Raw genomic sequence first — 15,167 nt, 5'->3', positions numbered from 1 at the left:
CGGGGGCTCTTAGAACAGATCGAAACTGATGATATCCATAGATGGATGGTTCGATTAATGTGTCGTTCGGACGAAGACGAAGACCCAGAAGGTCTCGGCTGTACCACGAATGCAGACAACGTCTGTATATATAATCTGATCATGAAACTGGGCTTCGAAACATCGTCAACGAATCTCTTAGACATATTCACCATGGAGCAACACATTGTTGAAGAACACATGACTTGATCACAAGCCGATAGACGACTTCCTCATCCCCCTTGCAACCATGCATATGCAAACCACAACTCCCTCGATCTCCACATGAGAAATTAACACACCAAAGGAAGCAGACCTCGAGCAATCAAGAGCACGATGCGGGCGTGCAGCGCCTTCGCGTCCCAGATACAAGTCCTGAGCCTTTGATGGGGTTCCTCGGTATACTCTCGTCTGTCACGCACATAGCTGCAGAAATGCACGAGGCATTTAAGAGTGGGGATTTGATCTTGGGGACGCAGAGGTGGAGATTGCGTGTGCGACGTTCTGCGAGATCTAGGGCTGGGTGTTGGAGTTGCAGATACACCATTCGGCGATTGTCCAGGGTTTGAGCTAGTCGTAGGAAAGGCATTTGATGCAGACATGCTGAGCGGGCGGACCTGCTGGAGCCTATCGGGCGCCGGTCATCTCTCGGCATCTGGTGATATTCCAGTGATTGAGGAAGGCAGTCTGCGATGAAGGCTCTGGCCAGGCTTCTCTGGATCAGCGCTAGGGCTTTTGATCGAAGGGGTGACTCTAAGGTCGATGAACGGTATTGTGGTGGGTGGTTGAGGGGTGCCCTCAGGCAGATCGGATGGCCCCTCCACCGCCTCCCCGTGTGCTAAACTCTGTCACGCGCACCCTGTAGAAATGCACAATGTTTTTAAGATCAGTGCAGCCCTCCACTGAGAGTGTGATACTCAGCGCCTCTCTGCGGACGACTAGAGAGATCTTGAAGATATTGTGCAATTCTACAGTCCAAATAACTCCGGGCATGGCTGTGGGAGATGGCTAGAAATGACAGAATTTAGCACACGGGGAGGCGTAGGGATGGGGTCATCAGGACCCAGAACATCCTCGTCGACCAACTCAACGTGTTGATGCTCATCCTTTGTAGGCGAAGGGGTGGTTCCGGTGTAGAACAAGCTGGAACCTGGGAATATGCCGTGGTAGTCGACGTCGCTCATGACTGAGCCCCTTCTGCTACCGCTAACGACAGAACTACTCCTGCTCCCATTGTGTAGAATGCCACTCATTGCGGAACCTGTTCTGCTAACTGCTAGAGCAACGCGGTGGGGTGAAGGGCTTCGGCTTGGACTTTCTTCTCCGAAGATGGCTCGCTGGGCGGGGACAGGTTGTTGCCTACGAGGTGGGCTCTGCGAATTTTGCGAGTTGCCATCGAGAGTGCCCACTGGTATAGGCAGTATCGGCAAGAGGATCGGAGTGCGGGGCGAGAGAGGGATGCGGAGTATGAGGAGATGTAGGTTCACCTTCGTCTGAGTCGTCGGCCAAGGTGATAACCTCGATCCCAGCATGAGGCGGAGCCACCTGGCCCTCCGAATCATCAGACTCGTCGTCCAGATTGACTACTTCGATCTCTGGTATGGCCGTAGAAGGCTTTGGCCCAGGGCCGGAGGTGGGTGATGATGGAAGGCCTCGGCTACATCAGTACGGCAGAGGCATTTATAGCAGCACGCCACAGATCAGCATGGAACGCCGCCCTACGCCTCGCGAAGACGAAGGGAATCTACACCGGAGTCGACATTGAGCCACTCACCATTGTGAACCACTCCAGCGTCTCAGGGGCGAAAATCAGGTTGAGGAGGTCAAGCAAAACGGTAGTGCCTTGTGTGCTATCCTCTTTCCGATCGCACGTAGACGCAGTCTGATGCATTGCAGTAGAGGCATGAGTGTTGGAAGACTCGACGACCTCTCAAGCCCTAGTTCGGAGACCATGGTGCTGTTCATGATGCAGCCGAGACCTTCTGGGTCTTCTTCGTTGTCGTCCAGGCAATCAGGGGTAATTGCAGACTAATCATCCCAGATGCTCCCAGCCTGCCGACGAACTTCCGCTTTAGTGCTGTCAAAAGGCACGATGTATTTGAAAATCAAAACCATGTCCAATGAGAGCCAGCGCAATACCTGCTTTCATTGGACAGCCTCGCTGATTTGAAAAGTCTCCTACGTTTTGATGCATGTAGGGAGCTCCAAGGTAGAATTCGCTGTTGATCTTGTCGAGGCGATCTATAGCTTCCTGGTTTCCGATGTAGGTACGCAAGTCTGCACAAAAGCGGAATGTCATCTCTTCAAACCCATCAATCTTCCTCAGGTCCTCCAATTGTGCTTCGCGTGCATGGACATACTGCGTTTGCTTTTCCCGGATTATCTTGAACTTGCGTGAATGCGGACCGCGGAGGAGCGACTTCATCCAAACATCACTGTCAAGTCTGGCTTCGATCACATCGTTGTTTTCGGAAATCGACTCAACGAAGATCTCTGTAAGAACGATACCATTATCGTACTTGGATGAGATCTAACCTAAAAAATAGTTAACGGAAAAAGATTCCGTTCAACCGTTGCCTAAGTCTAGGCACCTAAGAGAGCTTGAGTTGCACAACGAAAGGAGGACACAGTGTTACGACAAGACAGAGAAGCCGAATACGCTTTCTTCCGTTCAGTGCTCCTTCATCGTTTTTCTCGGTTCACAGCAGGAAGGACACGACGAGTAGAAACGTGAGGCGTGCTTCTCTCCTTGGCAATATATCTTGCAACTAATATGATGCTGCTTTGTGTCAGAGCCTGACAGTGAAGAATTGTGAGTAGGAAGCCTTCCTGAGTTGGCCTCTGTGACCTGACCTCCTTCAACGTGGCACTTTGTCATGTGATCCCACGGGACCAGAGGCTGACAGAGCTCGATGGCGCGATACGTGAAAAGCACAAGGTGGAAGCAAGTGTGTCCTGACGACATCTCATCGGCGTATGGCTCCCATGTGACAATCACATTGCCTTCGGCATATGTCTTGGTGCGTGAAATCGTACTGAGCAGACCGACTCTGCTACCAAGCTCCATGTAGAGGCCAGGCTCAGGGCCTTCGACGACGCCGGCAGGGACTTCCTCTGCGATGAAGCCAGGTCTGCCAGGCAGAATTCCGACAAACGAATGTGCCGGGAGATGTACGGAGGCACACAGGACAAGAGCACCTTCTATCCATCTAGGCCATATAGACCAAACTGCATTCTCCGATGCCACCCCTTCGAATCCGTGCTCCAGCTGGATGTTGGCGCGCGGCAACCATCCACGATCCAGCTGGACGTGTGTGGTGTTGAACCTCGCCGAGTCTCCCACGCTTCTCCAAAACGAATTGTAGTTGTGCCATTCGTTGATGGGCTGAAAGCCTCTGGCGTCTCTCGAGATGATGCCGTGTTCTGCCTTGCCAGTGTGGTCGCCGAGGGCGCGCTTGGCCAGTAGGCCTGCGAATGGCTTGAAGAACTTAGCCCACTCCAAGACATGTGCCCTGGTCTTTGGCCCCTGGAATTGAGCGAACACTGTACGTGTGCGCTTGACCTGCGCAAGATCAACGTATTCGCAACCGGCGACCCTCAGCTCTTGCAACCACTTGTAGTACGCGAATTCCCTGCATCGCCAGGTGCTGTCACTGGTCTTGAGTCCTTCGACCTCTTCAGTTACCAGTGTGAGTCCGGCCCCGGTGACTGTGCTGTCTTGGACGGTGCGCTGGTAGGAGGCAGGGGATCGGTGGCCAAGGGCCAGAAGGATGAGCTCCTGCGCAATGATCTTGAGGTCTGGTCTCGATCGACCTGTGTTCTGGGCGATGAGCTATCCTAGTATCTAAGAGTAACAGTCCATCACCCACATATCGGCGCTAGCTCGCTGCAGACCTGCCACCCGATCCGTAAACGCAGCTTGTTCGAGGTAGTGGCGATAATCGAAGATTTTGGCATCTCTTACCCCCAGTACTGTGAATTCTAGCTGCAGCAGGTGCAGTCTGAGTACCACGGTGTCTACTTGCGCGAGCGCTTATCAGACAGAGAGCTCCGAGCGCTGCCAGGCTTTCAAGATTGGTCGGACGACTGCGTGGCGTCTTTGGTGTGGGACGGAGAGCTAGAATCGGGTCCCTAGCCGATCCCAATTCTCTCAAGCTGTCTAAAGGTCTAATGGGTTGAGGTGATTGTACTTGACACATTGAACGAAGGGGTCCAATCTGTCCCGAAGGCACGGGAGGGACCCCAAGTGTCTGCTCGCTCACTCAAGGCAGTATGATGTCCAAGACAGAGGCTTCGCTCCTTAGGCCGCTTCAGCGGCTTCCAACCTCGCCATATATATAAAACAGGACACTTTGGGCGACTGCGTGGTGGAAGAACAAAGAAAAGGCCGTAGGATCGGGTTTCATAGCAGAATTTATATGCGCATTCGGCCGGTGTGTTTTTCGATGTGGATGGACCACGGCGTAAGGTCAAAGGCTTTGGACGGGCGACTTTGATCGTGCTTAAGGCTCTTCTGCAATTCGATGCTCAGCTTTTGGAGATGTGGATGCATAATGTGAAGAAGAACATATGCGTAGATCGATGGGGAGACTCTTGACGTCCTATCACTGAAGTTGCCTCGGATGGCGATCAAGGATGACCACACAACCTTCGATACTCTCGTCTTGTATTGCAGACTCTTACTTGAAGAGAGCTGTAGCGTACCTCTGAAGAACGCCCGAAGGCTTCTAGGGCACTCGCCAAGGACGAAAAATGCTTCTTCATTATTTCCTTAGTTCCTTGTCCGTGTCTCTTCATTCTTCGCCTCGTCGTCTAGCAGCATCAATCTGCTGAGACAGGGTACAAAGTAGTCTCTGACGTCTGTTTGACGCTGTGACCGATCATCATTCGGCTACATGATCAGTGATATCGAAGCCCACACTGCGAGCCAACTTGAGTGCATATTCCCAGCCAAAGTTGACCTTCCACTTGGCTCCTGGTTCAAGCAAGTCACCTCCGATGACCGCCGTTCTCAACAGTAGTCTTAGAGAACACAATGTCGCTAGTTGTGTGTATATGTCCATCGTTGGTGTGAGATCGTGCGGCAGCACAGCGTGGAGGATAGCGAGTAGCCTGTCGAGCGGAAAAGGACTGGGCGAGAGAAGATGTCTAGGTATTTTGCGATTCTTTGACTCGCGGCCTGCGATGGCGCCGCCACCTTTCCTGCGACGTTTTCGCTCCGTCGCCTTCATGAAGTATATGTTGTCTTGACGAGCTGGGTTGAAGGAGGCGAGGTAAGCAGCACAAAGAAGCCACTTGGAATAGTAAGGTAGGTCATGAGTAACTGTGACCGGTTAGCAGGCTGACCTAAGATGAGATTTGGAAAGCTTTTACCATCCGTAAGTACGGTAGTGTCCTCCTGAGGCTCGTCGATAACAGAGTCCAGTAGACAACTCTCGGCTTGGAAAATCTTGCGTTGTGCTACCATGAGCTTGCTGAAGTCACGAGTTCCGTACGTGCCATCTACAATTGGTTGTACAAATGGCCGCCATAATTTATCAAGGATGGACTTGAAGGTGACTATGTCTCGTGCAGCACCACTAGCCAAGGAATCCCACACAGCAGCGCAGTATCGCGACCATAACCATGCATCATCTTCAGCGGCAAGTTCATCCGAGTAGTTAGCAGAAGGAGAAAGAGGCTCGTTGAAGATGGCTTGTGGCCGAACAGAGGCGATTTGGATGGCTTGCTCGCGAGTATACGGCGAAAAGTATATGTGGGGAGCACCGGGAAGATGGAGAAGTCGTGGATGAGGATATGTGACAACCATGACAATACTGAGACAGGGAATGAGCTGGCCCAGACGTGCTAGAGTCGGTAGTAAAGTTGGAGGAGCTTCTCTTTGCTCATCGATGCCATCCAGAACGAGTACAAATTTGTCAATCCCCTCGAAAAGACGTTCAAAGGAGCTTGTCAAGGTGCTTAAACTTTCGCATCTTGAGGGAATGACACCATCTAGAGAGATATCCACTGCCTGTTCGATGGCGTTCACGCAGGCTGCCAGAGTCCGCTCCAGGAAGTGGCGGCCAGTAATGCACTCTGAGCAAGGAATGAATGCATGCTTGAGACCAGAAAGTTCCAGATACGATTTGAGCAGTCCCGTTTTCGCAGTAGACTCTGGACCATACACTACCAAGGTTCCTGGACTGATCAATCTGGGCTGAAGAGTATTAGTAAACACACTGGCGTTTGAGTTGGGCGTACTCACGGAAAGTAGAGCGGAGAGTGTCTTGATCTGCAAGTCTCTACATGGCCATTGGTTCGTCAAAGAAAGGACGACTTCGTCTGGAAGCATTTCCAGGCCCATGTCTGTTTCCTTCCGTGTCTCAAAAGATGCGAGGCTCCAGTGTTCCTGCCTGTTTGTGCTGCCCCTCCGGCTCTGGTGGTCACTAGGTACAAACGGCTTTGTACTCTTGTCGGAGGATATTCTCTTGCTGCTTCGTAGAGTTTGTACAGAAGCAGACTATCAAGGCTGTGTTGGAACAGAGAGAGATGCAATTACCAGAATCAAAGCAGCTTGACAACAGATCAACACGCGTTGCACAAGAGGCTTGTATGGAGAAGAATTGAGTTATGCAAGCAGGCGGAGTTAAGTTGGTCTGATCCGAGCAGATCTGGGGAACAGCACGCTAGCGTTGAACCGTGCGTCAGAAATTATTCTAAAGGAAGTCGCGACATGTTCGATGCTGCCTCCCGAAGTGAGCATACGATGCAATGAGTGAAGAACAACGAGGAAGGTCCGCACCCCCGGGTGTTGGGCCTGACTTCAGCCCCGCTGGGTCTGAAGCTGAAGCTGACCTGGATGGCCGCAACTCTCCATCATCTTTCATCGACGACAACGATATGCCACCCACCAAACCCGGCCTCTGGTTGCTCAAGACAAAGGCAGAGGCTCGTGCCTCGACTGCCACTGTCCAGGCATGGACTATAGAATTGCCATCCAGAGCAGCTAACACCGTCCTGGGGTATGTCCTGTTTTGTTTGCGCTATACACATCCATCCGCTGACCATCTCGCCCAGTCTCATCAAGGACAACGTCCCCGAGCTGGATGCCATCGACCTTCAGCACATTCGTCGCTTTGCAAAGGCCCGCTTCCTGCCCACCCACCTCATCCCCGAGACGGTCGCTGTCAGCCGCTCCAGAAGTGCCTCCGAACGTGATGGATCCTCCCGTGGCTCCTCTCGCTCTCGCTCATCGCGCAACAAACGCCGGGGTAGTATTCCGGCCACACTGCACTTGATCGTTAGTCCCGTTCACTGCATTGGAGAAGACGCTCTCACCGAGCTGCTCCTCGCCAACCCTCCCTTCGCCGAAGATGGCTTCCCTCTCATCCTCAGAGAGGTCACCCTTCCTCTGCTGCCTCCCACCAGCGCCGAGCAAGCCGAGCTCTGGTCTCAACAGTACTGGCCTACCATCTACCGCAAGACCAATCCATTTGGCCCTCATCCCAGCATCATCGGCCGCGCCGAAGAAGAAGTCACCGCCAACAACAATGTGCCTCGCCTGATGGAGATGGCCAAGAAGGTGGCTGGAGAGACAAAGGGCAAGTGCTGCGGCGCCGGCGTCGGATGCGTCATCATCGAAAGACCTACCGGAAAGCCTATCGAAGTCATTGCCGTTGCTGGCGATGGCCGTCACCAAGGCTTTGACGAGGTCGCTGGTCAACAGAACCCCATGGCTCATGCTGTCATGCGAGCCATAGGCATGGTCGCACGCAAGCGTGTCCGCAGCGCAACTCGCGACCCTACCAAGCTCAACCAGGACATGGCTGCTCTGGACATCAACAGGCCTTCCCACACCCCCGCAGTCGGTGCTCCCAAGTTCGTCGACAAGACCCTGCTCGACTACCCCCTGACACCCATGGAGCGCAAGGCCTTTAACAAGGACAACCTGATCCCTGATGGCTACCTCTGCGTCGATCTCGAGATCTATCTCACCCACGAGCCCTGCGTTATGTGCACCATGGCCATCTTGCACTCACGTTTTGCTCGCTGTGTCTTTGGTATTCGCATGCCCAAGACTGGCGCTCTGACGGCCGATGGAGGCGGTCTCGGCTACGGACTGTTCTGGCGTCCCGAGCTCAACTGGAAGTTCTTGTGCTGGGAGTGGAAGGAGAAGGACCCATACGATGGTGACAACCACTTGCACCTCTTCCTCGACAAGAAGACTCAGGTCTGAACCCATCCTTCCTTGATGACTCTAGGAACGCCCACCGTCTCCTTTCGACCTGAACTTCTTCTTCCTTCTTCTTCTTCTTCTTCTCTTTTCGATTTCTTTCCTTGTCTTTGTTACCGACATGGTTAGGTAGCGTGTCGGCCCCGCTTGAAAACTGGGGGAGGCTTTCTTTTCTGATGAAGACTGCCTATGAATGAATGGCAGCAGCATTATGCACATAGCAGCGAGCATGGTATACAGGCGTCAATATGGGTTCAATGGTGGTCTTCTGCTGAGCTTTTTTTATACCCCTTTAGCGCACGGAAAAACGAGACGATCGACATGGCTACGTCTCTGAGCATACCTCAAAAGTCAATATACTTAAAATGAAAGTTTTGCTTAACCTCAGATTCAAAGTAATTCGTGATGTTATTCATGTATCGTGTATTGTAGGAGATCAAACAGCTCAAGAGCTGCAACTGCACTGCATGGCACGCTTTACGTGAGGCACATCGCCGCAGAATCTCTCTTCCTCTTCCTTGTTCCATCCCCACTCCTCCTCGAAGGGGTTAAGTGCCATCTTCATAACACCCTGGAGAATCTCACGCTCACCCTTCTTCTCCACTCTTTCGATCAATTCATCCAGAATCCATGATCTGGGGATGAACTGTGATTGAAAATGTCAGCTGTATGCTCATGTGCAAGATGTTGAAAGAATGGGATGCTTACCTTAGGGTTGACCTTCTTCATGGCCTCCTGGCGCTCAGCATCCTTGCCCGCGCTCCAGTCCTCGATGACGCGGGCTCGCCATTGCTCGAGCCACTTTGCGATTCTAGTCCTGGCATCTGCCTCGCTTGTGCCCACAGTGTTACCGAGTCCCTCGCCGTGGAAGAAGCGGCTTGCGACATCCTTCCTTTGCTCTTCGGTCTCGATCTCTGAGAGGTTCATGTTGCTGAGCTTGCGGAAGGTGTGGTTGAAGTCCAGCTCCAATGCCTCGAGTGTGTCCAGAAGTTCGGAGAAGAGGACGTCAAAGTCGGAGTCTTTGCACTGCTTGAGGCCGAGACGTGCAGACATGAGACGCTTGTATTCTGCCATGAAGACTGCGCGGAACTCTTCGCCTGTCTTTTCGATCAAGGTCTCGGCGCGTTTGATCAGCTCGTCGGACCAAGTCTTGCTGACGCCTTCTGTCACAAATTCGTTGTCGTCGCAGCGGGCTCCGGCACCGATGAGCTCACCCAATGCCTCACCTAGACGTACCAGGTTCCACCAGATGATGCTAGGCTGGTTGCGGTAGCTGTAACGTAGCATGTGGTCGTCATGGTTGGGTGTGTAGCTTGGGTCGAAGTTGTCGAGGAATGCGAAAGGACCAAAGTCGACCGACAAGCCAAAGATGGATGTGTTGTCTGTGTTCAAGACACCATTGGTGAAGGCGTAGGCTTGCCAGTGTGCAACGGTCTTTGCGTTGCGGCGGGCAATCTCGCGGTAGAGGCGTGTGAAGCGGTTCTCTTCGTGTTCGTTCTCGCCTTGTACGATTGTGGCTGCAAGACCACGTTCGGGCTCGATAGCAGTCTCAGACATTTCACCGGGCTTCAAAGCGCCTGGCAAGTTCTTCCATCCGCCAAAAACGTCCTCGGCGACATAAGTCGAAAGTCTCCTGATCAAAGCTCTGTCGCCGCGAGAGCGTAGAAGGTCAAAGGTACCGAAACGTAGCCAACTTTGTGCGAAACGAGTGACAATGGCGCCAGGCTCGATGCGCTCTCTTAGTGCCTTATCTTCAGGGGTGAACGTCAAAGCCAATGCACGAGTTGTAGGAATTCCCAGAGCGTGCAGACTCTCGCTGACGACAAACTCTCTGATACTGCTTCGGAGCACAGCCTTGCCATCGGCGAATCGACTATATGGTGTCTTGCCTGCACCCTTGAGCTGAAGCTCATAACGCACGTCCGAGTTCGGGTTTGTAGCCTCGAACAGCGAGATGGCACGACCGTCACCTAGTTGGCCGGCCCACTGGCCGAATTGGTAACCACCGTAACATTGTGCCCATGGGTAAATCTGCTCTTGTCTCTGCTGGTCCTCTGGTAGCATGTTCGACTCTGAAGCCTTGGCCTCGTCCCATGTCAGGATCTTATTGCCGGAAACTGTGTCTTTGAAATCCTGGGACTCTGTGGAAGATGGGTCTATAGAGAGTGTCTGGAGTGCAGCGGACGAGACGGCGAGGACTTCATATTCTTTGGGTGGATCGGGTCGGACGTATGTGTAGAGGGCGCCTTTGACCAGGCGAGGGCCGAGATCCTTGCGTTCAGCGACATGCGAACTCGAAGGAGTGGGAAAGTTCGGGTCCGGCGGGAGGTTCGTAGTGAAGTTGTTCGATTTCGGGAGATCCTTTATTGAGTGAGTCTTCTCGTTGGTGGTGGTGGCGTCGTACAGGGCGTTCTGGTGGCCAGCGGTGCTGATGTGGGCTGCCATGAGTGCGATGCGGGTTTTGGCGGGCGTTGGACGCAGGCTTCGCGCTCTAGATAGCATATACAAGGTGGAGATGTAGGAATGTCTTGCTGGGGCGACAGATGAGCAGCTACTGGTTTAATATATGTACAAGAATTATTGGCCTCTTTCTCGCCCCGAACCCATTCGCGAACACTGACGTCTTTCTGATGACCGGAGACACGTCCCGAAACGTGGGGTCACCGCCTTTAGGAAGCCTTCCCAATGTGGTCACATACGAGTAGACTCTCTAGTCGTACTTGTAGCGATAACCAATAGACCACCCATCAAAATATACGATACTATACAAGGAGAGTGCGTTGTACAGAGAGAGAGCAATCCAGTCGGTCGCTCCTCCTGGACTTGACTCAATCCAGGGTAATATTGTGGATCCTGTAGCCGTGAAAATGACAAACTCCGGCATATGGGGAGGTCACCATCAACTTACTGACAGTATTCACGTAATACTTCTGATCTTGAAATCCATGTCATGATATAGGTATCACCTCATCCTCTAACAATGTCTTACCACAACAAGTGGCGTCCATTTTCTGTCTCTTGTCTCTACACTGTGAAGGGTTGCCTAGCCATTTCAAGAAACACTTGACCAACAACTTTCAAAGTCCAACTCCAACTCTCACTTGAGTCTCAACGGCAGTATCAACTAGCTGTTCTATTTTGCTGACAATCTCGTCTTTCTGCTCATTTTCACTTTGCCTACAAGATTTTTAGTCGTTGGAAGAAGTTGCACCTTCCTCGATCATCACTGCCACTTCCCCACGATCTTAAACGTGTGCGACTTTTCAAAACAGCCGCCGACAACAACTTTCACTCCCTTGCATGCGCGCGCTGAGGCGCATCGTATGGTGCCCGGAATTTCATTTTCATATGACTTCTTCAACTTCAATTCAAAGCTCACGACATAATGCAACCGCAGACATCAACTCACATTTCCGTCTCTTGCAAGATCATCCAGACTCATCGCTCCAGCAGAAATGAATCAAGTGGAAGACAACAAAAAATATTGCGGTTCCAAATTGATCAACGACATCTCACAGAGCAGACGACCCGTGTTCCTACAACGAAATCTTCGGCGAGCCTTGGATCATCATGAGCAGAATCTGAAGATCCTCAACCATCGATCGACAAGTCTTACCTCAGGAGTGGCCGCGTCCAACATGGGTCTTTTCGAAGGGCTCTCGCGAATCCTTCCTAGTTTAAATCTACTATCTAGGGTCACCAGTGTTAAACCACAGACCTTCAGAGTCCACCCAAAATCACTGGTAAAGAAAGAAAAGAACAGCGCCGACGCAGAGACACGACCAAATGTAACTGCCAAGCATGAGCCATCTGCGGATCCAACGTGGCTTCCTGCCCCCAACAACATCAAAATAACTTGCAATATTACTTGCATCATCACGCTCGATGATGCCAATGGTACCAACCCCGCGCGTGTCTTGTATTCTAAATCCCATCCGGCAAACTTGACAGGCGTGAAAGATGCCAAAGGCCACTTGACCTTTTATATTGCTATGGAGCCTTTCGTTGTCGCACACAATGAAATGCTCACAAGCCATCTTGCGGCCCATAATGGAAATGGAGGGCGCAGATGGAAGGCAGAACGACTCAATCATGCTGTTCTTAGTATGAGTGTCAGCTGCTTCAACTCTGAAGACGCTTTCCAATTGCTTTCCGCAGTCGATCCGGACGTCATCCCTGGACACATTGTGGCTCCTGAACAGGCCGAGTTGAGAGCTACCTGGAAAAAGCTTCCCGACTGCCCAAGTACTCCACTACACATCCGGCGATACGAGCATGTTCCCGAGACGACAAATAAGGCACGCCGTTCAAAGAAACTCGAATATCTTCTCGACGCGGACATCTCGTGGAGCCCGAGCGCTAGAAAGAGCGGTACTCCTCTGGCGATGTGCAATAACATAACCCGAATTCTTGGGAACAGAGGGCGCCCCCAAATAACAAGACCTCTGAGTCTGACGCAGGCTTGTAACGTCAGGTATGTCTTCGATGGCGGCGCCATGGGCTCTAGAAGCATTGTGCGCACCAGATTTAGCTGTGTTTTCTGCCCGGATCGCTTGCCTCATGCAACGTTCGACAGATTACATTTCCATTATTTGAGCTTTCATGATCATTTCACTTTCAAAGTTCATGCGCCGCCAGAGACAAGCCCCTCGCTGTTCATTCGCGTAGTACAGATCGAGCTGGCGACACCTAGATACGAAAGAGCCAGCGACAACGTGAGCGACGAGCGGGAGATTACCTGGAACAAGCCAGAGAATCCTTTCGACCTACAGCAATACCTATTGGAAGGTGGACTCAATACTTGGGCCAGCGGTAAACAGGCAAACCTCAAAATAATCTCTAAGGCCGCCAGACCAGGCGTTATGCTGAATGGAGCCGCGCAAGCTGGAGACTCCCTCTCCAAAGGACGAGCCCGACTAACGCCGACTCCAGCCAGGCCTGGAGTAGGGCCCCCCGAAGAGGTCCAGGAGGTGCCAACTAAAAAGCGAAAGAGATATGAGGTTCCAGACATCCCGGGAGTCGCTATCTTTCGTTCACAATCCAAGCGAGAGGTTGAGCCTGGAGAAATACTGAGTGAGAGTGATATCGACCCGGACGATTCGTGGCTACGAGTCAGACACAACGTAGAGGATTTTCCGCGGCTTACGGGTGCGGCCAGGGAGTTTACGATCATGTTCGACGAACATTTGAAGAACGAGCCAACGAATCAAGGAGAGAGGCACGTCTCCGGCATGATCGTTCGATTCACGCGGAAACACGCCGAGCGACTAGGAAAACCACATCTATTGAAAGAGTTCAAAACTAAGCTGAATGAGCTGGAAAGCCTCGAGATGATCTCGGAAGAGTACATCAATTACTGCCTTGGCTTGATTGCGAGCACGAGACAAGACACTATCAATGGCACGGCTAACGGACAGACTCACGGATCCCCGGCTATCAAGGAGGAGTCTGAGCCTTTCGTCAGTCGAAATCCGCCGCCAGCCTCCACTAAGCCTGGCAACCGACTGGATGTCATAATGATCGAAGACAGTGATACGGAGATAGGCGCTGAGGTATCGCCGGCTGTGCTTAAATCCAGCCGCCCCATCCAGCCATCAACTCAGCACGCTACAGACGGCGATGTGGAGATGCAAGATGCTGTCCATCATGCGCCAAACGCCTGTGTGTGCGGAAAGCTGGCCCTGGGTGCGCGTCAAGTAATCATCTGTCAGAACAACGTGAGTTTACCGCATCTTTCAACATCATTTGATTCCCCGCTAACCTTTCTGCTAGTATTGCCCACATTCAGAGTTTCACATGGCTTGTGTTGGACTCAAGAAGAGAGTCCGCGGCTGGCGATGTGAGGATTGCAGGGCTTGACGAACGCGATTTGCTCAATACCACACCTGACTCATGCTTTTTCTACATCAATTCTTTAGCATTCGTGGCGTTATAGGCACAGACGGAAGATATTATCTGAGGCGCAACGGGGGTATATCCTTAGCGGGAAAAGGCACATTGCATTTTGTACTCTATTATGAGCGAACAGCTCTCGAATCTTGAAGCACACTGTTTCTTCTCATCACTGCGTCGTCCTCAACTGCTCGCCAAAGTACCACATGTATGATGTGCCGTAACTCATTCTAGCGGATCTCATGCGCGTAAACACTATCTGTATGAAACATAGCACATGTCAGCTCTGTGGTCATGGTACGGTCGACTACATTCTGAGATTAGATTTCTCTATATCGAAATGCTCTTCATACTACTGCCTGTTTCAATGAAGTACGCCCACGAGTGGAACTTGTGCTTTCTATGATGTCTCAAGTCGTTTTCGGTGACTGCCACCGCGTCTTGTCAACCGTCCAGCCAAGTCTAGACACATTCCTGGAGGTTGAAATTAGGTGCGTGTGGCTACTTCAAGCACCAGAGTGCTCCTGAGCATCTACCCATCAAGATGCACAATGTGTTGAAGGACTCAGGGATGCCCGGTGGAAGAGAACAATTAATTCAAGCTCTCAGCGGAGGCTCACTAAATTCTCAATAGCATCATGCATTTTGATAGGTAGTTTCCTTGACCGCGGCGTTACATAGTAGAGGATTGTTTCCAGCATAGCAACCCAACGACATAGCAAACCAATTGCATCGAATTGTTGAGATACTGTACATGCTAGGTTTACTTCTTGCTCTTGCTGAGGTGCTAGAAGCGAAATTTCAGGGCTTGCCACTAAACGCATCCGTCATCGTGCGTTCAGCTTCAACATGAATCTTTGTTGATCGACCTGGAACAGAGCAACCCTGTCCCCAGACTATGATTCACAAAGCATGAACGCTCGGACCAGCTCAAGACGTCACCACCCCGCGCAATGGAATCCAGAGAGAAGAGCAGTCGCGAAAGTGAAGAAAGAGCTCTACAAGGGGTGCCAAAGAAGGCAATTACCTTCTCGAAGTAGCC

The 15,167-nt window shown here is 51.8% G+C and overlaps 5 protein-coding genes across 5 annotated transcripts; 2 read left to right on the top strand and 3 right to left on the bottom strand.

Annotated features, from left to right (window-relative positions):
- Positions 1–986: 986 nt before the first annotated feature.
- On the bottom strand, positions 987–3,975 carry M438DRAFT_340249 (uncharacterized protein; the record flags this gene model as incomplete). Its single annotated transcript, XM_029904301.1, has 4 exons — positions 987–1,426; positions 1,506–1,670; positions 2,923–3,831; positions 3,888–3,975. The coding sequence occupies 4 exons, from the start codon at positions 3,973–3,975 to the stop codon at positions 987–989; spliced, it is 1,602 nt and encodes a 533-aa protein (XP_029755117.1).
- A 926-nt stretch (positions 3,976–4,901) lies between these two features.
- On the bottom strand, positions 4,902–6,364 carry M438DRAFT_378576 (uncharacterized protein; the record flags this gene model as incomplete). Its single annotated transcript, XM_029908830.1, has 3 exons — positions 4,902–5,341; positions 5,392–6,217; positions 6,266–6,364. 3 exons carry the CDS (start codon positions 6,362–6,364, stop codon positions 4,902–4,904), a joined length of 1,365 nt encoding a protein of 454 aa, XP_029755116.1.
- Positions 6,365–6,751: 387 nt separating this feature from the next.
- Positions 6,752–8,621, top strand: M438DRAFT_369872 (cytidine deaminase-like protein). Its single transcript, XM_029908135.1, has 2 exons — positions 6,752–7,022; positions 7,078–8,621. The coding sequence occupies exons 1-2, from the start codon at positions 6,772–6,774 to the stop codon at positions 8,234–8,236; spliced, it is 1,410 nt and encodes a 469-aa protein (XP_029755115.1). The 5' UTR covers positions 6,752–6,771; the 3' UTR covers positions 8,237–8,621.
- Positions 8,622–8,678: 57 nt separating this feature from the next.
- On the bottom strand, positions 8,679–10,678 carry M438DRAFT_284750 (UPF0061-domain-containing protein; the record flags this gene model as incomplete). The annotated part of the gene is made up of 2 exons (XM_029901479.1): positions 8,679–8,879; positions 8,942–10,678. The coding sequence occupies 2 exons, from the start codon at positions 10,676–10,678 to the stop codon at positions 8,679–8,681; spliced, it is 1,938 nt and encodes a 645-aa protein (XP_029755114.1).
- Positions 10,679–11,375: 697 nt separating this feature from the next.
- Positions 11,376–14,293, top strand: M438DRAFT_307192 (uncharacterized protein). Its single transcript, XM_029902290.1, has 2 exons — positions 11,376–13,950; positions 14,006–14,293. The coding sequence occupies exons 1-2, from the start codon at positions 11,689–11,691 to the stop codon at positions 14,090–14,092; spliced, it is 2,349 nt and encodes a 782-aa protein (XP_029755113.1). The 5' UTR covers positions 11,376–11,688; the 3' UTR covers positions 14,093–14,293.
- The last annotated feature ends 874 nt before the right edge of the window (positions 14,294–15,167 follow it).

This window comes from Aureobasidium pullulans (genome assembly GCF_000721785.1).
Source record: "Aureobasidium pullulans EXF-150 unplaced genomic scaffold scaffold_39, whole genome shotgun sequence".
In the NCBI taxonomy this organism is placed as follows: Eukaryota; Fungi; Ascomycota; class Dothideomycetes; order Dothideales; family Saccotheciaceae; genus Aureobasidium; species Aureobasidium pullulans.
This window is presented reverse-complemented; position numbering and strand designations above follow the sequence as displayed.

What these genes read in the sequence shown, in the direction of transcription:
- M438DRAFT_369872 (XM_029908135.1), top strand. Translation starts at nt 6,772, where the DNA reads ATGAGTGAAGAACAACGAGGAAGGTCCGCACCCCCGGGTGTTGGGCCT. An exon ending in GCAGCTAACACCGTCCTGGG is followed by an intron (nt 7,023 to 7,077) that starts GTATGTCCTGTT and finishes CATCTCGCCCAG; the next exon opens with TCTCATCAAGGACAACGTCC.
- M438DRAFT_307192 (XM_029902290.1), top strand. Translation starts at nt 11,689, where the DNA reads ATGAATCAAGTGGAAGACAACAAAAAATATTGCGGTTCCAAATTGATC. An exon ending in TAATCATCTGTCAGAACAAC is followed by an intron (nt 13,951 to 14,005) that starts GTGAGTTTACCG and finishes CCTTTCTGCTAG; the next exon opens with TATTGCCCACATTCAGAGTT.